General features: G+C 37.4%; 1 protein-coding gene across 1 annotated transcript in view; it reads left to right on the top strand.

The window, feature by feature from the left end:
• Nucleotides 1-18,756, top strand: part of TBC1D32 (TBC1 domain family member 32) — a 179,136-nt gene that overhangs the window by 125,564 nt on the left and 34,816 nt on the right. Inside the window, exon 28 of the mRNA XM_082855382.1 lies at nucleotides 9,782-9,865. Within this exon, the coding sequence (XP_082711508.1) occupies nucleotides 9,782-9,865 (84 nt within the window). The remainder of the gene's footprint in view (nucleotides 1-9,781; nucleotides 9,866-18,756) is intronic.

Consider the following 18,756-nt stretch of genomic DNA (forward strand, 5'->3'; position numbering starts at 1 on the left):
TCTCCCATTCTGAAGGTTGTCTTTTCGTCTTGTTTATGGTTTACTTTGCTGTGCAAAGGCTTCCAAGTTTCATTAGTTCCCATGTTGAATAGTAGTGGTGAGAGTGGGAAACCTTGTCTTGTTCCTGGTCTTAGGGGAAATGGTTTCAGTTTTTCACCATTGAGGATGATGTTGGCTGTGGGTTTGTCATATATGGCCTTTATTATGTTGAGGAAAGTTCCCTCTCTGCCTACTTTCTGGAGGGTTTTTATCATAAATGGTGTTGAATTTTGTCTAAAGTTTTTTCTGCATCTATTGAGATGATCATATGGTTTTTCTCCTTCAGTTTGTTAATATGGTGTATCACATTGATTGATTTGTGTATATTGAGGAATCCTTGCATTCCTGGGATAAACCCCACTTGATCAGGGTGTATGATCCTTTTAATGTGCTGTTGGATTCTGTTTGCTAGTATTTTGTTGAGGATTTTTACATCTATGTTCATCACTGATATTGGCCTGTAGTTTTCTTTCTATGTGACATCTTTGTATGGTTTTGGTATCAGGGTGATGGTGGCCTTGTAAAATGAGTTTGGGAGTGTTCTTCCCTCTGCTATATTTTGGAAGAGTTTGAGAAGGATGGGTGTTAGCTCTCCTCTAAATGTTTGATAGAATTCACCTGTGAAGCCATCTGGTCCTGGGCTTTTGTTTGTTGGAAGATTTTTGATCACAGTCTCAATTTCTGTGCTTGTGATTGGTGTGTTTAATTTTCTGTTTCTTCCTGTTTCAGTCTCGGAAGGTTGTGCTTCTCTAAGAATGTGTCCATTTCTTCCAGGTTGTCCATTTTATTGGCATAGAGTTGCTTGCAGTAATCGCCCATGATGCTTTGTATTTTTGCAGTGTCAGTTGTTACTTCTCCTTTTTCATTTCTAATTCTATTGATTTGAGCCTTCTCCCTTTTTTTCTTGATGAGTCTGGCTGATGGTTTATCAATTTTGTTTATCTTCTCAAAGAACCAGCATTTAGTTTTATTGATCTTTGCTATTGTTTCCTTCATTTCTTTTTCATTTACTTCTGATCTGATCTTTATGATTTCTTTCCTTCTGCTAACTTTGGGGGTTTTTTTTGTTCTTCTTTCTCTAATTGCTTTAGGTGTAAGGTTAGGTTGTTTATTTGAGATGCTTTTTGTTTCTTGCAGTATGATTGTATTGCTATAAACTTCCCTCTTAGAAGTGCTTTTGCTGCGTCCCATAGGTGTTGGGTCATCGTGTTTCCATTGTCATTTGTTTCTAGGTATTTTTTGATTTCCTCTTTGATTTCTTAGTGATCTCTTGGTTATTTAGTAGTGTATTGATTAGCCTCCATGTATTTGTATTTTTTATAGATTTTTTCCTGTAATTGATATGCAGTCTCATAGCGTTGTGGTCAGAAAAGATACTTGATACAATTTCACTTTTCTTAAATTTACCAAGGCTTGATTTGTGACCCAAGATATGATCTATTCTGGAGAATGTTCCATGAGCACTTGAAAAGAAAGTGTACTCTGCTGTTTTGGCAAGGAATGTCCTATAAATATCAATTAAGCCCATCTTGTTTAATGTATCATTTAAAGCTTGTGTTTCCTTATTTTGTTTCATTTTGCATGATCTGTCCATTGGTGAAAATGGGTTGTTGAAGTCCCCTACTATGATTGTGTTACTGTCGATTTCCCCTTTTATGGCTGTTATTATTTGCCTTATGTATTGAGGTGCTCCTATGTTGGGTGCATAAATATGTACGATTGTTATTTCTTCTTCTTCGATTGATCCCTTTATCATTATGTAGTGTCCCTGTTTGTCTCTTGTAATAGTCTTTGGGTTTTTTGGGGGGATTTTGGGAGGGGTTTTTTTTTGCGGTACACGGGCCTCTCACTGTTGTGGCCTCTCCCATTGCGGAGCACAGGCTCCGGATGTGCAGGCTCAGCAGCCATGGCTCACGGGCCCAGCCGCTCTGCAGCATGTGGGATCTTCCCAGACCGGGGCATGAACCCGTGTCCCCTGCATTAGCAGGTGGACTCTCAACCACTGCCCCACCGGGGAAGTCCTAGTCTTTGTTTTAAAGTCTATTTTGTCTGATATGAGAATTGCTACTCCAGCTTTCTTTTGATTTCCATTTGCATGGAATATCTTTTTCCTTCCCCATACTTTCTGTATGTGTTCCTAGCTCTGAAGTGGGTCTCTTGTAGACAGCATATATATGGGTCTTGTTTTTGTATCCATTCAGCCAGTCTATGTCTTTTGGTTGGAGCATTTAACTCATTTACATTTAACGTAGTTATCGACATGTATGTTCCTATTACCATTTTCTTCACTGTTTTGGGTTCGTTATTATAGGTCTTTTCCTTCTCTTGTGTTTCCTGCCTAGAGAAGTACCTTTAGCATTTGTTTTAAAGCTGGTTTGGTGGTGCTGCATTCTCTTAGAATTTGCTTGTCTGTAAAGGTTTTAATTTCACTGTCGAATCTGAATGAGATCCTTGCTGGGTAGAGTAATCTTGGTTGCAGGTTTTTCCCTTTCATCACTTGTAATATGTCTTGCCACTCCCTCTGGCTTGCAGAATTTCTCCTGAAAGATAAGCTGTTAACCTGTTGTGGACTCCCTGAATGTTATTTGTTGTTTTTCCCTTGCTGCTTTTAATATTTTTTCTTTGTATTTAAGTTTTGATAGTCTGATTAATATGTGCCTTGGCGTGTTTCTCCTTGGATTTATCCTGTATGGGACTCTCTCCGCTTCCTGGACTTGGTTGACCATTTCCTTTCCCATGTGAGGGAAGTTTTCAACTATAATCTCTTCATGTATTTTCTAGTCCCTTTCTTTTTCTCTTCTTCTTCTGGGACCCCTATTATTCAAATGTTGGTGCATTTAATGTTGTCCCAGAGGTCCCTGAGCCTGTCCTCAATTCTTTTCATTCTTTTTTCTTTATTCTGTTCTGCGGTAGTTATTGCCACTATTTTATATTCCAGGTCACTTATGTGTCCTTCTGCCTCAGTTATTCTTCCTTTGACTCCTAGAGAATTTTTAATTTCATTTATTGTGTTGTTCATCATTGTTTGTTTGCTGTTTAGTTCTTCTACGTCCTTGTTAAACATTTCTTGTATTTCCTCCATTCTATTTACATGATTTTGGATCATCTTCACTATCATTACTCTGAATTCTTTTTCAGGTAGACTGCCTATGTCTTCTTCATTTGTTTGGTCTGGTGGGTTTTTACCCTGCTCCTTCATGTGCTGTTTATTTCTCTGTCTTCTCATTTTGCTTATCTTACTGTGTTTGGGGTCTTGTTTCTCAGGCTGCAGGTTTGTATTTCCCATTGTTTTTGGTGTCTGCCCCCAGTGGCTAAGGTTTGTTCGGTGGGTTGTATAGGCTTCCTGGTGGAGGGGACTGGTGCCTCTGTTCTGGTGGATGAGGCTGGATCTTGTTTTTCTGGTCATCAGGCTCATGTCCAGTAGTGTGTTTTCGGGTGTCTTTGACCTTATAATGATTTTAGGCAACCTCTCTGCTAATGGGTGGGGTCATGTTCCTGTCTTGCTAGTTATTTGGCATAGGATGTCCAGCACTGTAGCTTGCTGGTCTTTGAGTGGAGCTGGGTCTTAGCATTGAGATGGATATTGCTGGGAGAGCTTTCACCGTTTGATATTATATGGAGCTGGGAGGTCTCTGGTGGTCCAGTGTCCTGATCTCGGCTCTGTCACCTCAGAGGCACATGCCTGACACCTGGCCAGAGTACGAAGACCCTGCCAGCCACACAACTCAGAAGAAAAGGGAGAAAGAAAGAAAGAAAAAATAAAAATAAAGTTATTAAAATAAAAATTTATGTAATAAAAAAAGAAAAAAAAGAAAGAAGGAAGCAACCAAAGAAAAAACAGATACAACAATGATAAGAAGCACTAAAAATTATACTAAAAAAAAACAAAGGACAGGCACCACCCTAGGAGAAACGGTAAAAGCAAAGCTATACAGGCAACATCACACAAAGAAGCATACACATACACACTGACAAAAAGAGAAAAAGGAAAAATGTATATCTCTATATTAAAAAAAAAAAGGAAGAGAGCAGCCACATCAATAAGCATATCTACAATTATAATAAATTCCAAATACTGACCTAAGATAAACATGAGACAGAAACAAATTAGCTGCAGAAAACAAAACCAAAGTCTACAGTTGCTCCCAAAATATACTAAAAAATATACAAAAATACTAAAAAAAAAAAAAAAAAGGACAGGCACAACCCTAGGAGAAACGGTAAAAGCAAAGCTATACAGCCTGCTCTCTGTAACCAAAGGACCAGAAAAAGGGCGGTCTACCAAGGCAAAATTTGTAGATAGTGACCACTTTAATCCAGACAAACACCACTTTAGAAAATATTGCCAACAAGACTTGGGGTTCAGCCTGGACTTCTGTTCTCAGCTGCCAGTAATGAGGCACCCCTGCCTCTCCCTGGTAGGATGGTATCGGAGGAGACCTAGGTAGAGAGTTAGGAATTTCACCATCACCCAATGGTTAATAAGGCCACCGTCTCTCCTTCCCCTCCACACATGTATTTGTTTCACACATGAAACAAATTTTAAAATACAAAGTGTCAGCAAAGAAATATATAAAGAAAACCCAAAAGGAAATTTTAGAACTGAAGAATTCCATTCCCAAAATAGAAAGCTCAATGGATGGGCTCAACAATAAAATAGAGGGGACAGAGGAAAGAATCAGTGAACTTGAAGATATTAAGAGAGGAAATAGACGGAAAAATTTTAAAAAAAGATTGAATCCCAAAGTCCTGTGGAACCATAACAGAAGATCTAACATTTGCGTCATTGGAGTCATGGAAAGAGGTTGGAGCTACAAATGTATTTGAAAAAATGATGGCTGAAAACTTTCCAAATTTGGCAAAAGACCTAAGCCTGTGGATTCTAGAACCTCAAAGACCAAAGACCCAAAGAAGTCCACACCAAGACACAATACAGTTGACCCTTAAACAACACAAGGTTGAACTGTGTAGGTCTACTTATACACAGACTTTTTTTCAGTAGTAAATACAGTACTAGATGATCTGAGGTTGGTTGAATCTGTGAATGAGGATGAGGAGGGCTGACTATAAATTATATTGGGTTGGCCAAAAAGTTTGTTTGGTTTTTTCCATAAGATAGCTCTAGTGGCACTTAGTTGTCTTTAACTTCATTCGAAACAATTTTGTTAGACTGTATTGTGACAGCTGTCACATCAGCGTGCATTTAAAAACAAAACTTATCAAAATTGATGAATTTTTGTGTAGCCATTTTCATATTGAAGATGAAAGAAAAAAGCCACATCTTCGGCTTTATTTCACAAAAGGTAAAAACCCGACCAAAATGCAAACAAAGATTTGTACAGTGTATGGAGAAGGTGCTGTGACCGATCGAATGTGTCAAAAGTGGTTTGCGATGTTTCATGCTGGAGATTTTTTTCTGGACGATGCTCTAGGGTCTGGTAGCCCAGCTGAAGTTGATAGCGATCAAATCGAGACATTAATTGAGAACAATAAATGTTATACCACACGGGAGATAGCCGACATAGTCAAAATATCCAAATCAGGCGTTGAAAATCATTTGCACCAGCTTGGTTATGTGAATCGCTTTGATGTTTGCGTTCCACATAAGCGAAAAAAGCCTTCTTGACAGTATTTCCACGTGAGCTTCTCTACTTAAATGTAATGAAAACATTCTGTTTTTAAAACAAATTGTGATGGGCAATGAAAGGTGGACACTGTACAATAATGTGGAATGGAAGAGATCGTGGGGCAAGCAAAATGAACCACCACCAACCACACCAAAGGCTGGTCTTCATCCAAAGAAGGTGATGTTGTGTATATGGTGGGATTGGAAGGGAGTCCTCTATTATGAACTTCTTCCAGAAAACCAAACGATTCCAACAAGTACTGCTCCCAATTTAGACCAACTGAAAGCAGCGCTCAAAGAAAAGCATCTGGAATTAGTCAACGGAAAATACATAATTTTCCATCAGGGTAATGCAAGACTGCATGTTTCTTTGATGATCAGGCAAAACTGTTAACAGCTTGGCTGGGAAGTTCTGCTTCATCCTCCATATTCACCAGACATTGCACCTTCAGATTTCCATTTGTTTTGGTCTTTACAAAATTCTCTTCATGGATCAATTTTCAATTCCCTGGCAGACTGTAAAAGGCACATGGAAGAGTTCTTTGCTCAAAAAGATAAAAAGTTTGGGGAAGATGGAATTATGAAGCTGCCTGAAAAATGGCAGACGGTAGGGGAACAAAATGGTGAATATGTTGCTCAATAAAGTTCTTGGTGAAAATGAGAAATGTATCTTATTTTTACTTTAAAAACCGAAGGAAACTTTTGGCCAACCCAATACATGATTTTTGACTGTGCAGGGGGTTGGCACCCCAATCCGCCCTTGTTGTTCAAAGGTCAACTGTATAGTCATACTTCTGAAAATTTAAGACAAATCTTGAAAGCAGAGAGGGAGAAACAACACCATAGCTACAAGGGAAAATCAATGCCAATGACAGTGGACTTCTCCCCAGAAAAGATGGAGGACAGAGGAAGTGGCATGACATTATTCAAGAGCTGAAGGCAAAGAACTATCAACCTGAGCTCTGTGTTTTTTGAAAGTAGCCTTCAGGAATATTGAGGAAATCAATACATTCTCAGGTGAAAAATATGTCACCAGCAGACCTACCCTAAATAAAGGAATAAAGGAATTTTTCTACATCTGTCATGTGCCTGCAACCTCCTGTTCATCTATAATTGTACAAACTTTCTTTTAAAAACAAGGAATGAATATAAACTACTTGAGAACATTGAGAAAAATAGTCTGTGCTTATAATTTGTATAAAAAGTGAACATAGTTGGATGTGGTGAGATTGTAAAGTGCTTGAAACACATTAGTAGAGTTCTGACTTCATGGAGGGTAGAGAGATGAGAATTGTAAGTTCTGAATACTGAAGTGTTCAGGAACAAACATCTGGTAGTTACATGAAGGATGGTGATTGGGAAAAAATTGCACGCATAATGTAATTGTCTTGTGATCTGGTGATGTGCCAGCAGTGATAAAAGATGAAAGAATTAAAGAGTGAATCCTGGAGAAATTTTGTGTGTTTTCAAACATTGAACTTTTTGGAACCAGCTGCTGTTGTGATGGCAATGCCAAGGGAGAAAACAGTCAATATCCAAGTATCCCTGAATGAGCTGCCTTAGTTTTTCCTCATCAGTAAAACCCGTGTCCTCTTTTATTATATACGTATGATAAACCTTGGTTTCGTAGTCTACTAATGTCATAGTCCAACCCTAGGGAATAAGTATAATTAAAAGGACATCTCCTAATTTAAAGTCCTTTTGAAATTCCAGGTCTGTCATTTAAAATAAAAATCCATTTAAGACAATATTCTGAGGTTTACTTTCTGGATAGTAATATCCTGGAGTTAATTTACTCTTGAAGTTAAGAAATGTTTTATGTGAATTAATTTCTTTGAGTCACAGATAATGGAATTTTTAGTGAATTGACAGTCATACTGAGACAGCCACTGTAGTAATTATGCAGTTTAGCTACACTTACATTTGGTTAGTTAGAAAGATGATACCAGTAAATTGTAGCCATGGCTTCAATTACCATATATGGATTAGTTTTTAACATTGTTCCATGGCTTAGCTTATCCCTCAAAATATTTGGAAGTGCGTAGTGCTGTTCATATGGGTTGCTGGGAAAAGCAAAAATATTGGAATCAGCAGAAATTCAGAACCTTCTCTAGGTAGTTCAGTGATGTCATCCTTATATAGGATGCATAGAATTATTTTATAAGCCTCCAATATATTGATCTAATAACATAATTTCATATTTCAAGGTCAGTGCTTGCTGGAAAGTAGTATGCTTTGCAAAGTCTGCAGTTAGTCTGGTGACTCTTAAGTTTCAAATCATATTGTGATTTAGCAGCTTCAAAGATGTGTATTTTGTCTTCACTCACATATGTTTAGCTGTCTGATGGCTAAACCTGATTTCAGGCATTGGATTCAAATAACTGTTCAGCAGTGTGCTGTGACTTTTCCCATTAACTCAGACACTTTGCTTAAATCCATAATTTGTAACAAACATATGGTTGTGCTAAAATGAGAATAATTATAGTTGAGTTTTAAATGGACATTTCCACTTAAAATTTTTATATAATCTTTGTTACTAATGTATATCTCACACCTTATTAGGAATGATTGTATCTAAATTTCATCGACACACTCTTTCTGAAAAATTATAATCTCAAGAGACAGCATTAGGTGACTTATAAACAAACATGTAGAAGTTGAAAGCTCTCACCTAAGGGCCATTATTTACATATAGGTTCATAGAAAAAACTTTTGAAAGATTTCTCTAAGAGTGGGAGAATTTGTGCCTATGTATGTGAAGATAGAACCAATCTAAACAACTATAAGTTTAAATAATCTACAATACTGGTGTCCTTTCTGATCCTCGACTATTGCATTTTCATACTTTTAAATATTCATTTCAACTTGAAATCAGAATATGAATAGAGTTCCATGAATAAAAATTTTCATTTTTATCTTGAGATATAGCTCAAGCTATATCATGAGATGTAGCTTGTTAGACCTATCATTGTTGGAAAGCATATGTTATTCTTCTTTGACTTTACATTTTTGACATGTTGAACACTAATTTTCCTTCATGAATTATATCTTTAAAATGCACTTGGATGTGAAAAAGGGTGCATTCAGTTAATACAGGCCATAGTCAGAATCCTGAATATAACTAGGGCACAATTTTAAAAGGTGAGTAAAACTTACTTTCTGTAAGTGTAAGCATATCAGTTACCCTCCAGATATATTTCTTTCCAGCAAAAATAATTCTAGATTGCATATTAATTATAATCCACCTGGTTATATCTATTTGGGAAGTAATATATGCAAATACTGTGGCATTATTTATATACTATTACATTGACAGGCATCTTTTCAACTTTTCTTTAAATTAATAAACTTAGAGCAGTTTTAGATTCACAGCAAAGTTGAGTGGAAAGTACAGAAAGTTCTCACATACGTTCTATCCTTACATATGTACAACCCCTCCCCCCACTATCAACGTCTCACGCCAGAGGGGTACAGTTGTTACAACTGATGAACCTACACTGACATATCATTATCATCAGGAGTCCAAAGTTTACATTAGGGTTCACTCTTGATGTTTCACATTCTATGAATTTTGACAAATGTCATAGTAATGACACGTATCCACCATTGTAGTGTCTTACAGAAGAGTTTCACTGCCATAAAACTTCTGTGCTCTGCCTGTTCATCCTTTCCTCTCCCCAACCCCTGACAAGCCTACTTTTGATCTGCTTGCCTTGAACAGATACTGTCTGTTGCAAAGTACATAAAACACATAATATGTCCTGCTTTGAAAGGGATGTGAGCTATGCATTGATTCTGGTCTTGGAGCTCACATGATTTTTTTTCTGCATGTGTGAATGATGATGGTAAGATATTATAGCCTAGTTTGTGATTTTTTTCTGAATTGAAATCATTTAGCAAATTCTGAAGTAATCCTTAGAGGATCTAAAGATAACAGATGATTCTTTTCCAGTTTTACATTGAATAGGTTCTCAGTGAAGGTATTAAAATTTAGTTTACATTGGAAACATTGTTATGAATATTAAAATGATGTTTTGAATTGGCCCCCCTTAAGAGCATAACTGTGAAGAAGCTCTGATGACTTTAACATCCTAATTATTCTCTTGTTTATTACAGCTTTAGTAGAATTACTTGAAAAATTTGTCCTTCATCTCTCTGAAAGCCCATCTGAATGCTACTTCCCCTCAGTGGAATATACAGGTACAGTTTAAACATTTTTGTATTTTGGAAAGTGCTCAATGTGCAAATAGATAATGTTTCATAGAGGAGTGTAATTAGACACAAATATGCACAAGGTTTTTTCACCCTAAAAAATCTCTCCCTTTGTGCCATATACATTCCAGATATCTTTCAGTTTCTTCTGTGCAAACGTCTGGGTTTCCTTGTAACTTTCTAGCTTCGTTTTTGAGCTCTTTTTTTTTTTTCTGTCTACCCATTAAAAATTGTTTTTCCTTAAGGCAGTATCTTCCAATGTCTTTCACTCTTCTGTTTTTATCAACTAGGAGATGATTTCCTAGTGATCTCATCTGCTTGTACTGTTCTACCCACACCTTATATATTGATGACTTCTAAATATACCTCTTCTACTCAAAGATCTATAAGCTTCATTCTCATATTTCCAGATGCTTAATTGGTAAACATCACCTGGATGTGCTAAAGAACCCTCAAGCTCAAAATGTCCACCTTCTCATACGTCACTGAGATACATCCTCCTCCTACACTGTCTATTTTTGTGGGCAGTGCAATCATCTGTCCATCTAAGCCAGGTTCCCCCCCAGTCACCAAACTGTATTCTGTGTTCTTAATATAGCTCAAATTTATCTACTTATATCTATCTCTACTCTTCTTTATGTTAGTTTAGGCCACCATTACTTTTTGCGTAGGTTATTACAACATTCTCTTTACCTGATGTCTCTAATTGGAGTCTCATTTCTTTTCAGAGGTATTCTTTATGCTGCTTTCAGAGTGACCTGTGAAGTGTAAATCTGACCCGCTCTTTCCTCTACCTCTTAGAAGCTTACCATTGACCACTGCATACAGTTTAATCTTCTTATCATAGTACCCAAGGCCTTATGTTACTCTTCTTTCTTCTCTAGCATCATCCCTTTCTCTCCACGCCTCATATTTGTTTTTCAGGGGCACTAAACTATTAGCAGCATTGCCAACCTCACCCTCTCTTCTCCAAATACACATTCATTTATTCAACAAATGGATATTTTCCTCTGCTGTATAATAGAACTGCTGTAAGCACTTGGACACATCAGTGGACAAAAGAGAAAAAAGTCTTGCCTTTACAGAGTTTACCTTCTGATTGGAAGACAAGCAATAAATAAGTAAAAAGATTCAGTATGTCAAGTGGTATGGTGGTAAGTGAGAAATGCAGAGCAAGGAAGGGGTCTAGGAAGTGCTAGTTGGGGGTGGCGGTTCCAGTGTTAAGTAGTGTTCAGACCAGCAGAAATTGGGAGCAAGATACATGGATGTTTCCAGAGGGAGAGACTTCCAGCAAGTGACTAGGAAGGAGATTAGTACAGCTCAGAAGGAGTAAGGGGGAAGGATTGTTGGTGTTGAAGTTAGAGAGGAGAGGATGATATAGGTTTTTTGTTTTTTCTTTTTTTTTTTTCTTTTGGCCACACTGCGTGGTTTGTGGGATCTTAGCTCCCCAACCAGGGATTGAACCTGTTCCCTCGGCAATGAAAGCACGGAGTCTTAACTACTGGACTGCTGGGGAACTCCCTGTTCTAGGGTTTTTAAAGTCATTGCAAGGTCTTGAACACAGGAGTGACATGCTCTGATTTACATTTTTAAAAGATCACTATTGCTGCTGTATCAGGAAAAGACTGAAGAACAAAGGGCTAAAGCAGGGAGATGAGTTAGGAGGCTGTTGAAAAGATGAAATGGCAGTGGCTTGGATGAGGATGTCAGTGGAGTTAGAAGTACTTGGATTCTAGGTATATTTTGAAAATAGGACCAACAGAATTGAGTAACAGACTGAATATGGGGTGGGAGAGAAAGGAGTCAAAAGACCCAAGTTATTGATCTGAGCCACTGGAAGGATGGGATTACCAAACACTGAGATAGCAAAGAATGGGTAAAGAATAGGTTTCAGAGAGGAGATTAGGAGCTTGCTTTTATGTTATGTTTCCAATACTTATTACACATTTAAGTAGACATGCTCTGTACATGTTGGCTGTTTGAATCTGGAACTTAGGGAGAAGGTAGGGCTGAAAATACAAATTACTAAATCATCAGCTTAGTATATAAAGCCAATACACATCTCTTTGTCATGTTTTTCTCATATTCTGACTTAATGTCTAATTCCTCACGTGACAGCACACTCCTGTAAGGTAGTTTCCTTGTCTTACCTGTCATATCCTCTGCACCTAGAGTAACAGTGCCAATAAATGTTTGACAAATAAAGGAAAAAATGGGGTTTCCCTGGTGGCGCAGTGGTTGAGAGTCTGCCTGCCGATGCAGGGGACACGGGTTCGTGCCCCGGTCCGGGAAGATCCCACATGCCGCGGAGCGGCTGGGCCCGTGAGCCATGGCCGCTGAGCCTGCGCGTCCGGAGCCTGTGCTCCGCAACAGGAAAGGCCACAACAGTGAGAGGCCTGCATACCGCAAAATAAATAAAAAATAAAGGAAAAAATGGATAGAAGAATGAAGGATAAAAGCTTTGTATACTGTGTCAACCAGTTGGTTTACTCTATTGTCTGTTAAAATTAAAACATTTAAGATTTCTGAGCATTGATTCATCTTGTGCCTTAGGACAATGAATTTAGTAACTGTGTAAAGGGTGAAGAACTAAAATTTCCCAAAGGTGAATATCCAGTGCCTGGGGCTCAGTAAATGAAGACACAGTGAAGAAAAAGCAGAGAGGTAGCATAGGCTCATGATAATAGATCATCATGGGATATTGCCCCTCTTGCTCATAAGGGTAACATGACTTTTCTGTTTGCTAAAGAAACCATCCTTCAAATATGTGTTATTTATTCAAGTTAGACACAATGTGTCAAATCTCCATAAAAAGAAAAAAAATTTTAAAGATACATTTTCAGTCTGGCTCAGACTAATTTTTTTATCTCTTGTTATTCATCACTGCCCAAATACATCCTGTGCATTCATATCACTGAACCTTTGTTCCTACTGTTGCCTCTGAATAAACCTTTTCCTCCCCATGACACCCATATGATAATGTCCAACTGCACTGTGAAGTTGCAGCTAGAATGTCACCTACCTTCTTATTCCCAGTCAGAAGTCCCTCCTCTGTGCTCCTGTTGCATTCACATTAAACTACCATTTTGATATTTATTATATTGTATGTGGCTAATTTAAATGATTTCATTAGGTCTCAAATGCCTCTATGTCTTCAATATGGCATTGGAGATATTTTTATTGGGTTACATATTCATACTGTCACATAGCGTCCATATTCACACAGTACATTTGTATAACAATCCTAAATCTATTGGGATTTACAAAAATACATAGGAACATATACCTAATTAAATCATAGTGACATCTAATGCAGATTTGGGAAAGGGATAAAAGTGATCCTAAGAAAATGAAAGCAAAGAAATGAGAGGAAAATACAAGGCAGAGTTAAACAGAAATTAAGGTAGGTGAAGGGCATTGGTAACTATTGACCACTGCTTGTGAATTAAATAGAGTGCTGGGGCACCTGATGTGCATCATATCATTCAACCCTGTAACTACAGTTGCCCCTTGAACAACATGGATTTGAACTGTGCAGGTCCCCTTACAGGCAGATTGTTTTCAATAAATACATACTACAATCCATGGTTTGTTGAATCCTTGGATGCCGAACTGAGGATAGAGAGGGCCAGCTGTAAAGTTATACTCGGATTTTTGCCTGCATGGGGTTGGCGCCCTAACCCTTGTGGTGTTCAAGGGTCAGCTGTACTCTCTGAAGTAGGCATACTCATCACATTTAAAATCAGGAAACTGAGGCTCAGAGGGAAGAAAAGAGAAATTGTCAAGAGAATTTTGAGGAAAAGCATCTGTGAAGAAAATTACAACTTTATGAACAAACCTTAAAAAGAGTGTGAAAAACAGGGATTAATGATCAAGTCTGTGAGTAAGAAAGGAAACAAGTAAGAAGTGGTGATCATGGAGATTTGCATGGCCCAAGTGGGTATCGGGCTTCCCTGGTGGCGCAGTGGTTGAGAGTCCGCCTGCCGCTGCAGGGGACATGGGTTCGTGCCCCAGTCCGGGAAGATCCCACATGCCTCGGAGCGGCTGGGCCCGTGAGCCATGGCTGCTGAGTGTGCGCGTCCAGAGCCTGTGCTCCGCAACGGGAGAGGCCAGAACAGTGAGAGGCCCGCGTACCGCAAAAAAAAAAAAAAAAAAAAAAAAAAAAAAAAAAAGTGGATATCTCTAGTCTTCAGTATGATGGTCTTCAAATTCTGCAGCTCTCTTTGGCACATTGTTCTATTGGGTCGTATTTTCCATAGATAATTTAAAATTAACGTTATGTTGTATATGTTATCTAAATACTCAACAAGGCTGATTGCTCAGTGTGCATGCATTTACTACCCTCTGTTATATTTCTAAATTATGCTGAGGGAGATCTCAGATGTTGGCTTCGTTGAATGTATTAACTAGACAGATAAACCCTGAATGTGAATTTAAATTCTTTAAAGGCTCCAGCGGAACAGCTATCCACTGGCGTTGTAGAGCACAGATGAAAATAAAGTGGCTTCCTGTTGGTTGATTGTTATCCTTTATCATTTACTTTTTGACTGGTGGAACAGTGGTTTGCTATTATAAAATTTCACTCTATTTACTTTAAATAACCAAAAACCATGTTTTGATATAAAAGATGTTTCAAAGCAGACACTGGATAGATACATTCAATGTTTTTTCTTGTTTCTTGAAATGAGAAATTGATTGGCTTCTTAAAAATGACAGCTTGCTAAACCCTAAGGTAGCTGAAATTAGAATAACACAGTCATGCATCTGGTGTTAGCTCCCTCAGGATTTCAATCCATTATAAAATTTGCAAATTCTGGAAAAATCAAATTAGTTTGGCTGTTTATCACCTTAAAGAAAGAGGACAAACAGATATAGTTCTGCACACTTGCAGTTTGTAACTCCATACAAGTATCTTTCCAAATCCTAACAGACATTAACCATTTGTCAGCTCATTTCCCTGGGCTGAGTTGGAGATTTTTTCCTTCTGCAGTTGCTTCTTTGAAATGATAAATTAAGTAGTCCTTTCAGGGTGGTAAATATTTTAATTTTGTCCTTTTTCTCTTTATGTTATTAATCAAAAGGTTGGAAAAAATATCAGAATATCATTGTTTCACCTTTTGATTAATATATACAGTTAAATATCCATTATACTTCCTTTGGGTATTCAGCAAATATGCTCTTTTCTGTTTTGCATTTATGGAGCGTGTTTGTGAGTATGGTCAATAATTGGCAAGGAGGTATATAATATGAATGACCCTGTCCTCAAGGAGGGGAAATAGGACATATACCTAAAATGATGAATTAAATAATTTGCAGCGTATGGTAAAATAGAAAATAAAGAAATGGAAAACTGACATTTTTCAGCCAACTACTTTGTTTCAGGCAATGTGCTAGAGCCTTTAAGTATGCTATTTGAATTAAGGTTTTGTCAAATGAGGGGTTGTGTGGTATGTGCCACAGGTGTTCAGTGGAAAGAGTGACTAGTGTTGACTAATGCCATTATGGAAGATTAGGGGAGGAAGCAATGATAGAGCAAGAGGAGTGGCACTAGTGCAGCCTCCTGGGCTATTACAGCTGAAAGAAATAGGAGAGGCGAAGAGTCTTGCAGGCAAGGGCAATTGTATAATCAAAGACGTGGAAAAGAGTAATGCTTTTCTCCAAATAGTGCTGACTATATCACGTAGGATGCTGAGACTTAGGCTAGTTTACTGGTCATAAGGAATTAAATTTTATGGCAGTAAAAATTGAATAAAATGGATAGATAACAACCACATGTTAAAAAAGAAGCAACAGAACCTTCAGGCTTACTTTGGGGAAGGAAGAAGGTAGGAGGAAATGGACTGACTGGTTGGTTTCTTTGGGTGGTGAGGATTCTCTGGCTTTACTACTGTTATAGCAGGGCTTCAGGAGAGTCAGTCAACAGCCAAGCTGTAACTGCTTCTCTAATACTGGATTTGTCCCCCAGTGGAGATATGGTTTACTATTCTGAAAATTTATTTAGTTTCGCACTATTAGCCAAGTGCCAGGCAGAATAGATTTAATTTCTTCTACCACTGCTCTGTGTGCTAGCTTTCCAAATTAAAAGTAGAACAGAATGTGTTACCAAAGTGAGTGATTTCAGTCAATATTCAGTTAATTTTTTCAACTCATTTTGTTTTGAGACTATTATATTTATAATTAAAATGATTGGTTATTGCAAATAATTAATGCTGAGATTGAATTAGGCATTGTTGAGTAGGGTAAGTCTGATGCTATAGGTGTCATTGTTTGGTTGGCCTTTATTCAGTAACTTATTTTATTGTGCTTCACAGTGACTCTGGGGTAACCTTTTGTTTCTTGATTTCAGTATACAGAAAATTGTTTGTTTATTTATTTATGGCTGCACTGGGTCTTCGTTGCTCCATGCTGGCTTTCTCTAGTTGTGGCAAGCAGGGACTATTCTACTTGGCAGTACACTGGCTTATTGTGCTGGCTTCTCGTTGCAGAGCACAGGCTCTAGGCGCGCAGGCTTCAATAGTTGTGGTGCACGGGCTTAGTTGCTCCTCGGCATGTGGGATCTTCCCGGACCACGGCTCAAACACATGTCCTCTGCACTGGCAGGTGGGTTCTTAACCACTGCGCCAGCAGGAAAGCCCCAGAAAAAATTTTTAAGTTCATATCTATTTCCATCTCCACATTGCTTCTAGTTTGATACGTAAAGCACAATTTTTGTTGTTCATTGGATGTTTGTTCATTTATTCGTTCATCTACTCATTCATTCACTCAATGTTTGTTAAGCACTTATTACATATCCCACACACTATTGTGCACATTTCAGTAAATCACTGGTTACCAGTGATGCATCAGAATCCCCTGAAAACATCCATTTTTATCATTAAATTTTACTTAATCATTTTGCTCCATCAATTTTATTTCTGAAGATTTTAATTTCTGCTTCATAAGTTGTTTTTAGTCCAGATTAAATGTAACAAAGATTATTTCACTGAACTTTTGTAGCCCAAGATCCATTTCTACTTCTCAGGTTGTCATATTGTATGTCAAATACAGATTTAAATATGAAGCCTCTTTTTTAATATATACCTGTGAACCATTTTCTGACTTCATTACTGCTTCAAGAAACTTTTCATTTCTTCTTTTTCTAACGGAATTTTATTCACTCTCAAGTCACCTACATCTGTATCATATTAGTGATTTTTTGAGTGGATATTTGATATTTGTTTTGGTCTGCTTAATACCTCATATATTCTCCTTTAAAAGTCTTTTTGGAGATTTAACTGATACCTTCTTTAAAGTGAAATGTGTGGAGCAAGGTATCACTGTCCAATTATAACTGTCTCTAAAGTTCAGTTTTATTCCTTTAAGTGCGGATCTCAACTTCAATGCACAAGAAGTAAGCTGTAGAGGTCTTCTAAAAAGACAAATGACTGAACAGTCACCTTCCGCAATCTCGTTCAGTAGTCTGGAGTATTTATTTTCACTTTTAAAATGCTCCTCCAAGGATTTTGATATACAGCCACAATTGGAAAACATTATCTGTTGAAATGTGCAGAGTTAAGTTTTTACTCTGAAGGTACAGAATCATAAGCTTTTAGAGGGAATGGACTTGGGAAATTATTCCTACAACATCAGGAAACATATCTGTCATGTCAGGCCGACAGCTAGGCCACTCTGGAAAGATGCTATTCTTCCATGGTGAAGAACTAAGAACTTGAACCTTATGTAAATATTCAGTGTCATAGTCTTTTTGGGCAAATTCTCTCATCTTGATTCTTGACTTTATTCCATTCTTTACTGTAATGGTAGAAGGTACTCTGATCTATAGAATCCATGACATTGGGAATGCCCATTCTTAGCACTCTTAGTTCACTGCATACTTCTCCTCTATTGTGAAGATATCTATATGTATTCTACTTTCCAAAAGGGAAGCATAAGTATTATTTTAAGCATACAAATCTACATATTAACAAAGATATTTTTTATGCTTAATAATCTAATTTTATGTGTACTACATTCTAAGTGTTATCATCTAATCTAACTTAACATTGTCTGGTAGTAGCTTATAAAATCACTTTCGTCATTATATCACATTATGATAGTTGATAAGTAGGTCTGTTCCATGGCTTTAGCAATATATAAAGTCAATGTTTATTTTATTGAAACTATTGAAATTTTGCAAAATCAGCCAATGTCACTGACACTACAGCACTAAAGTTTTACATTATTTAAACTTAGGAAACTAAGAACTTGAAATTATGGTGAGCATATGAATGATGATTAATAGTTTTTAAATATTGGTCATTATTTTGTGAGTGAGAATAATTTGTGGTATATGTTTTAGTACCAAGTGATAGAAACCCAAATCAGACTTTTTTCTTTTTTTGTCTAAGCAGAAAAAGAGGCAGAATCATTGGCTCATAGTATTCAGTAATAGTGTAAAGCTGTCCTTAGCAATTTGTCTCCTTTCTATGTCTCTCCCTTTCCTTGTATTGAATATATTGGATTCATTTTTCTCTACTGGAGACACAGAGTACCTCATAGCCCTGTAGTTAAAGGCGAGGGCATTGTGGGGGGATACCATCTTCACACTAGTTTGAAAAATCTGGAGAATACATTGCTCAGCCTGTTGCTAGGAGAAGGACAAAACTGGTATCCTTCTTCCTTAGGGACAGAAGGTACATCTGTTAGCAGAGTAAGAGTTATGAATAGCAAGGAATTCTAAGCTATATGAACTGTATAGCTTAATTGCTATCATTGTAGGTGAAATTCAGCAATATTGCTGAGATCCTATTCTGATCTAGATAAGTAAAACTCAGATGTAGCTTATCAAGAAATTAACTGACACCTATCTTTTAAATTTTTTATTTATTTTTCTTTAAGAA

The sequence above is a fragment of the Leucopleurus acutus genome (genome assembly GCF_964270905.1).
Source record: "Leucopleurus acutus genome assembly, chromosome: 15".
Classification (NCBI taxonomy): Eukaryota; Metazoa; Chordata; class Mammalia; order Artiodactyla; family Delphinidae; genus Leucopleurus; species Leucopleurus acutus.